The 8,002-nt window shown below is 39.5% G+C and overlaps 1 protein-coding gene across 1 annotated transcript; it reads right to left on the bottom strand.

Moving 5' to 3' along the window:
* Positions 1–56: 56 nt before the first annotated feature.
* sybl1 (synaptobrevin-like 1) lies at positions 57–7,733 on the bottom strand. The gene is made up of 8 exons (XM_054791740.1): positions 7,607–7,733; positions 7,116–7,314; positions 6,687–6,744; positions 6,343–6,480; positions 6,106–6,196; positions 5,688–5,755; positions 4,053–4,145; positions 57–2,294 (listed from the first exon to the last, which is right to left on the bottom strand). The coding sequence occupies exons 2-8, from the start codon at positions 7,259–7,261 to the stop codon at positions 2,229–2,231; spliced, it is 660 nt and encodes a 219-aa protein (XP_054647715.1). The 5' UTR covers positions 7,262–7,314; positions 7,607–7,733; the 3' UTR covers positions 57–2,228.
* Positions 7,734–8,002: the final 269 nt, after the last annotated feature.

The following is an 8,002-nucleotide window of genomic DNA, read 5'->3' as shown; positions in this document are numbered from 1 at the left end:
TGTGAGTTTTAATTTTTAATTCACATAAATGCGACACCAACAATCTGACCGTCATCTTTCCAGTAGGGGAGGTGTAAGTCACTCGATAAAGATGTAAACCAAAAGTCATTTTTTTTAACACTGGTGCAAGCATCAACGAATTAATTTAATCAGATTTTTATTATTTCAAATCAGGATGTACAATTATTAAATAGGTACATGGTTATCAACATATTAACACACCATGAACACACTAGAAGTACATCATAAAAAGTGCATTGTGTTAAAGACAGACTTGAAGAGGTCATACATGAAAATCTTTTCAATCATCAGAATCACATGCCAGATATTTATATTACATACATAATCATGTGTACATTTTCTCATACTCTTTTCTGTTTTACTGCATTCACTGATATTACCGATTGGTGAAAAAACATTACATGTACAGTGATGTGAAAAATATTTGCCCTTTCCAGATTTCTTAATTTTTTTTGCATGTTTGTCACACTTACAAATTTAGATATTTGTTAATGATAACACAACTGAACACAAAATGCAGTTTTTAAAGGCAACTTTTTATTAAGGGAGAAAAAAAATCGAAAGCCACATGACCCTGTGTGAAAAAGTGATTGCCCCCAAACCTAATAACTGGTTGAGCCAACCTGAGCAGGAACAACTGCAATCAAGCGTTTGGGATAATTTGCAATGAGTCTCTTACAGCGCTGTGGAGGAATTTTGACCCACTGATCTTTGCAGAATTGTTGTAATTCAGCCACATTGGAGGGTTTTCGAGCATGAACCACCTTTTTAAGGTCATGCCACAGTATCTCAATAGGATTCAGGTCAGGACTTTGACTAGGCCACTCCGAAGTCTTCATTTTGTTTTTCTTCAGCCATTCAGAGGTGGACTTGCTGGTGTGTTTTGGATCATTGTCCTGCAGAATTCATGGTTCCATTTATCACAGCAAGTCTTCCAGGTCCTGAAGCCCCAGACCATCACACTACTACCGCCATATTTCACTGCTGGTATGATGTTCTTTTCCTGAAAATGCGTCGTTGCTTTTACGCAAGATGTAATGGGACACACACCTTCCATAAAGTTCAACTTTTGTCTTGTCAGACCACAGAGTATTTTCCCAAAGGTCTTGGGGATCATCAAGATGTTTTCTGACAAAATTAAGAAGAGCCTTACTGGTTTTTTGTTCAGCAGTGGTTTTTGTCTTGGATCGCTGCCATATAGGCCGTTTCCGCCCAGTGTCCTTCTTATGGTGGTCATGAACACTGACCTTAACTGAGACAAGTGAGGCCTGCAGTTCTTTGGATGTTGTTGTGGGGTCTTTTGTGACCTCTTGATGAGTCGTCGCTGCGCTCTTGGGGTAATTTTGGTTGGCTGGCCACTCTTCGGAAGATTCACCACTGTTCCATGTTTTTTCCATTTGTGAAAAATGGCTCACTGTGGTTCGCTGGAGTCCCAACGCTTTAGAAATGGCTTTATAACCTTTTCCATACTGATAGATCTCATTTGATCTCAGTTGCTATGCTTTAATGGGGGCCAATCACTTTTTCACACAGGGCCATGGAGATTTGGATTTTTTTTCTCCCTTAATAATAAGTAGTCTCATTTCAGTTGTGTTATCATTGACTAATATTTAAATGTGTTTGATGATCTGAAACATTTAAGGGTGATGAAACAGTCCTGAAAAAAAAAAAAAAACAGGAAGGGGGCAAACACTTTTTCACACTACTGTATCCTAATAATATTTGGTGACCTAACGAAAGGACAAAGGGCAGCATAATGGTAGATCTGCACCCCATCTCTGAAACGTATGTGTTCCATAGGAAAGGTTTCTGTGCACATTTATGAACAGGCATGTACTATGGATAAAGTCATACTTTGTTCACTTTGGGGTTCATTGTTTCTATTTGAATGAATGGAATACACAAATACAAGACAGTGCCGCAAACTGAAACCTCAGGCAGACTAGTTTAAGACAAGATAATGGTGCCGCATTAGTTGGAGCTGCTGTCCATTTGAGTGATATCTATCTAGTAGAACTTCCAATCTTGAAGGCAAGTCAATGTGTGCACTGTTAGGAGGAAGGAGCGGGTGCGGGTGTCCAGGCAAGCTGAAGCAAAAAACTTAAAGCACGGGACGTTGTATTTCCTTTTCTGTCCATTGACAAACACAGTCAAACAGGGACTTCTCTCTCCATCTTTTCCAGACCTCCCACATATGGCCCATGGTCTCATTTGACACAAGACGGCCAGCTAAGGCCTCCACAGGAAGCAGAGACGATAATGTACAGGACCACCTGAAAGGAACAGAGACAAAAAGGGATAAAGTCTTATAAGGAATGATACATCTATATTCACTGTTTCCCCATATATTCATTTATTTGAATAAATGTTTTTTTTTAGTTTTAGCGCCTTGCTCACGAACACATTATAATGGAACTGAGTGTCAAAGGTTGTTACAACGCCATACAGTAGATGGCATGGTAACTCTGCTTCTTGACACGTCATACACACATACCACAGCGGACTTGGTCAAGCATTATAACGCATTTTTTTATCAAGTGTTTTTTTCGCCCGTGCCCATGTATCTATCTTTGATATTGTCACACGTTTCTTATGACACAAACCATAAAGCTGGGTTTTACTCATCCACACACACACTCAAGTTGGAATTGTTACTGTTATGGGTTACTGGTCCTTTAAGGTTTGGCCGTCAAGTGTAACTGTTATCATAAAGTGTGGGAGTGAAGTAAAAGGTGTTAAGCAGCACACGTGCTTATTGTCTAGTGCACAGACATAACAATTATGACAGTGTGAACCGTACAATACGGATGATTTTTTTCAAATGCAACCCAGGCCTCGTTCGTGTGTAGATATAAATCCCATATGTATCCAATACAGGCGATCTGGAAGACCAGGGTTCGACTCTCCGCTTGGGCATCTCTGTGTGGCGTTTGCATGTTCTCCCTGTGCGTGCGTGGGTTTTCTCCGGGTTACTCCGGTTTCTTCCCACATTCCAAAAACATGCATGTTAGGTTAATTGGCGACTCTAAATTGTCCATAGGTATGAATGTGAGTGTGAACGATTGTTTGTGTATATGTGCACTGCGATTGGCTGGCGACCAGTCCAGGTAAATGGGTGGATGGATGGATGGATCCAATGCTACTGCAGTCTGAACAGTCAGGTCGCATATATCCGATGTATACACTGAAAGGCATGGTTTATCGTGCAAGACTTGTTGTATACAGGTACTCACCGATGTAGGCAAAAGCTCTTAGAATTAAGTAAAATAATTGTCAGATTATTTTCAATTATTGTCAATTATTTTAAAAAGGTGTTAGTGAAGCGGCTCAATGTCTCACCACTCCTGCCTCAAACGTCCACCCACACGCTCCTTGGAACAGACGTGGCAGCATGTTGTCTATGACCCGCCATAGCCAAAATGATTGCCCTCTTTATTCGTAATATCCTACATGGAATCATTTGGTTGAGAAAATATTGACTCCCGTTGCACAAAATCCTTGAAATTTCCACAGACGCGTTAAGGAGAGCATGCTAGTGATGTGTGGATTGATACTGAAATATCGATACTTCCGATACAAGCTGTTAATGCTCTAAAATCGATTCTCAAATCAAAATATTGATACTTTTGATACTTCAGATATATGATTTTGTCCTTTGTTTTTTCTGATGTTGTATATTAGCTTGGCTATATTGTAAATCACACTGCTACCTCAATATACTTCAGGGTTTAAAATAAATCAATAAATTACTATGATGTCTTGATTCTTCATGCTATGATTTGAAATACCGTACACTACTTTTTAACATTTACCAGACACTTTAGGTGTATTTGCACAAAGTATTGGATCGGAAATGAAATCAGTGGTATCGCACGTCACAATTTCTTCTTGTAAATGCCATGAATAATGCAAAGTTTGCCGTTTAGGCAGTCACCTTAAAGATCGAGATTAGAAGTGTTTCCACAATGGAGATGACAAAAAGCAGCAATCAGCATTAAATAAACAACAACAACTAATCTTCTCTTACTCACCAGGCACACCAGCACAATGACAAGAGTCAGCTTGAGGTTTTTCATGCACATGGCTCTGGCAAGGTTACGACTTGTGGTCTTAAATGTGACAGACTACAACAAGAACATACAGAAAAAGGAGTGTTGATTACTTGACATAAATAGCCTTTTATTAACAAATATACAGTAGTCCCTCGCCACATTGCGCTTCAACTTTTGCGGCTTCACTCTATCACGGTTTTTCAAAAATACATTAATAAATCATGCTGTTTTGTGGTTGAATACCGTGTATCATTAGTCAAAAAATATGCATATTGAAGCGAATGTTACGTATTTTTTGCCTAAATTAAGCATTTTCAAGAATAACAATCTCTAACTGAACTAAATTAGTTCATCCAGAAGATGCATTCAAAGACACTGAATGATACGTAGTATTCTACATTGGTCACTACTTGTCAGTAATGTTACTGTAATGTTCGGTGACAATCCCAAGTGCCGGAACAACAGGCTTTTATTGCATGTGTGAATTACCTCACAACAGGCACGATAATCCCTAATAAAAACACGGGCTATTGTTGCGGCCGTAACCCACGCCATGCTAAAACTCAACTCCGAACCCCCGATGTCACTTCCTGTCTGCTCGCCACTCTGCTCTCCTAGCATCAGAACGCATTTATTTAAGTCATATTTATGTATTAAATGTCTTATTTTCTGTTATGTCTACTATATGGGATAATATAAGCGTAAAGGTGACTGGAGGGGGTTATTTAATATCTAGAGCAGGGGTCTTCAATCAAAATTGAATAAGGTCCATGCAATTTTTTTCACAGTGAACGTCCTATTTTGCCTTAAATTGTGCCAAACAGACTAGCTCACATAAATATCAAATGTAATGAAACCATGCATATCACCCTACAACTAGTGCTTCTCAAATAGTGGGCTGGGCCACTCCACCACTCGTTTTGTTTCGCTCCAATATCCATAAAATCCTTAGGGAAGACTCATTCGCACGTTGCTGTGCTGTCAATTAATGTGCTATGACTCTCGTAGATTTTTCAACTGGGCACTGCAGTTTCAGAGCAAATGAGACACAGAGTTTTGGCTCTGGATTCTGGAAGAATTAACATATAATGGTCCGCCCTTTTACTTTTAAATGTTCGGTTTTCTCAAGCGACTTTTGTTACTTTTGAGCAAGACGTGGTTCTATTCGAAGATTAAGCAGAAAAGATAATGGATGGATGGATGGTTGTCATTCGCTCGGCAGGTAAACAAACGATTTCAGTGGCTCATTTTGAGTGACGTCGTCGCGTTTGCTGTCACGTTAACCGCAATAACTGAAGTAATTGCGGCCGCAAACAGCTTCTGCGATCGGTCCAAGAGCATGATTATATGTTATTATAGTTCCCATTCACTTTAATTGGTCACGGGTCCGTAAAGGGCCATCACTACATCCGGATCCAGACCGAGATCCGCAATTTGTTGATGGCTGGCCTAGAGGGTTTTAATAATGTTAAAAAAACTATGAAAATAAATCATTTATAAATAAGGACTCCTTCTTTGGGGTAATTCACTTATCACGGTCGGGTCTGGAACCAATTAACCGCGATAAACAAGTGATTGCTGTACACCAGCAAACAAAATGGAAAAAATACTCACAGAATCAACCAGATTTTCAGTCTTGTCAATCAACAACTCCAGCTTCTCCCCTCTCTGAGCAACCAAATCTGCAAAGCACATAGGGCGATAACTTAAGTTGCATAAAATATTTTGGTATGTGCAATCTGGTGGACACAATTTCACACAGAAAAAATCCTTTAAAAAATTTAACATGACAATATTTTTAAAAGAAATTGCACTTAAATTAAGCACATACCTCAGCCATAGATTAATGACATTAATTAAAATGAATTAATTAAAATTATATCTTTTGATTAATTCCATCATTCTGGATCATGATCAAAACTTTGTCAATTTATTTTTCAGAAGTCGCCAAGCATCACTGAGCACACTGTGTTCAATCTCATTAGTTCCACTGTGCATACATAAAAACAAATGACACTGATGAGACCCCCACCTATGTTGCGGACCATAATACCCTTCAGGTCGTCCACTTGCATCTGTGTTTCTGTAAGGCGATCTGACCCCCGTGGGTCTGAGTGGTGTTTCTGCAGAAAAATGTATAAATAAATGAGATTACACATGGTCGCACTTTATGCTGCTCTATGGCCACAACATTGTTATACTTCTGAGGACGAAACGCCAACTGAAGCAATGCAAAAAAAGTTCCTCAATGTTCTCCATCCGTAATTACCATCTGTGCTGCAAGCGTAGATGAGAACTCGCTGTTCATGGCGTACGGCAGGGCTGTTTGTGCTCTCGACCCATAGGTTGTCTGGAAGCGCCTCTTGATCTCATTAAGGAAGTTGAACGCACGTGACCTTTCAAAGTCCTTGAGCACACAAGAAACACATTTGAATCAACACTTGTTTTTCCATAGTTGCAGATGCTTTTGGTGCATGCAAAATATTGTATGCCAGTTTAAGCAGCACATTCAACAACAGAACCTTACGTAATCAATGCCACTTGAATGGACCTTTCACATTTAAACAAAATTCCCTAAAAACTGAAAAACAGCTATCTGAGTCAGGTACTTACATCATCTGTGATACACAGGTATATGATTCTGTCATGACAGATGTAATGAAAAAGATAGCTGAAAGATAAGAGACAATGTGTAAGAAACCAACTTTGGCGTATATTTTCTTTCCAATGAAACAAACTGGCGTCCGCTTATTCAGGACGCATACCGTGCAACAATTGAGTTTGACAAATCAGGCACGGCACACTTGGAATTCTATTTACTTCCATTGCCCATGTGTGCATGCATGAAAACACTGTGACCCGGGTTAACATCACAGGGAGTGGTGCAATATCCTACTAAATGCTTGAACTGCCAAGTGATTGGGAGATAATGCACAACACACAACTTGGAGATTTTTATTGCACTTACAGTACCATACTAGTAGAGGTGGAGAAAACGGATAGATGAAAAAGTATGAAAGTGTCGACCAAATGCACAGCTACCTGCCGTGGCTGTAGGTCAATTTGTTATTCTCTGATGGGATCTTGGCGAGGATCTGTCCCGTCACTTCGAGGAAGTTTCCACCACACCATGCATGCTTGGCAAGGATGGTGGTTCCACGGGCCACCACGGCAAACAGAATTGCCATGGTAACAGCTGGATTGCACGCTGTGAACGTCAATGGACGTTGCTGTAAGAAACCTGTTGAAATAATCAACGGAAATAACATTACTAGACATGAAAAGCTCCAAACGTTTTTAAGATAACGTTGCTGACAATTACATGAGCGAGGACCGTAAAATGTCTCAATAGCTAATAGCTCTCAATTCGATTTTTACAATGTACACGGAAAAAAACGAAGGCCAAACTATGATGTCAATAACATAGCCAGCTACTTTTACTAATATTGACAACACGAGAGTTACATAGTTTGTGTTCAATCATTCCTGTTCTGACAGCGAAACGAATTCACATACAATGCTAACTTCAATACCTTGATGATTAGCGGTGTTCAAAGTGGCACATTTACACAAATTCCAACACCTAACAACACCTCAACACCCTAGCAAATCCCTTTCGAGTGACTTCTGCTTTGTAAAGCACTGAAACCTCCAGCCCGGAAGCAAATTTTCTTGTTCTGGGTAATGTAGTTTATGTCACAATAGCTATCGTATTTGGTCGGCATTACTTGGACTACATGCAATCATTTCCTGTTTTCGTCTCTGTTTTCGCTACACGTCACGATTGTGCGACAGATTTTCACAAAATCTTTCCCTCTTCAATTCTTAAAGGTAATTTACACACAGATGCAATAGCTTTGAGAGGAAATTATTTCGCATTAAATGCATTTTTGTGTTATTGAATACACATATTGGATTCATAAATATAT

Source organism: Dunckerocampus dactyliophorus, chromosome 11 (assembly GCF_027744805.1).
Source record: "Dunckerocampus dactyliophorus isolate RoL2022-P2 chromosome 11, RoL_Ddac_1.1, whole genome shotgun sequence".
In the NCBI taxonomy this organism is placed as follows: Eukaryota; Metazoa; Chordata; class Actinopteri; order Syngnathiformes; family Syngnathidae; genus Dunckerocampus; species Dunckerocampus dactyliophorus.
This window is presented reverse-complemented; position numbering and strand designations above follow the sequence as displayed.

What these genes read in the sequence shown, in the direction of transcription:
- sybl1 (XM_054791740.1), bottom strand. Translation starts at nt 7,261, where the DNA reads ATGGCAATTCTGTTTGCCGTGGTGGCCCGTGGAACCACCATCCTTGCC. An exon ending in ACCTGTGTATCACAGATGAT is followed by an intron (nt 6,481 to 6,686) that starts GTAAGTACCTGA and finishes TGTGTGCTCAAG; the next exon opens with GACTTTGAAAGGTCACGTGC. An exon ending in TATTATGGTCCGCAACATAG is followed by an intron (nt 5,756 to 6,105) that starts GTGGGGGTCTCA and finishes TGTGCTTTGCAG; the next exon opens with ATTTGGTTGCTCAGAGAGGG.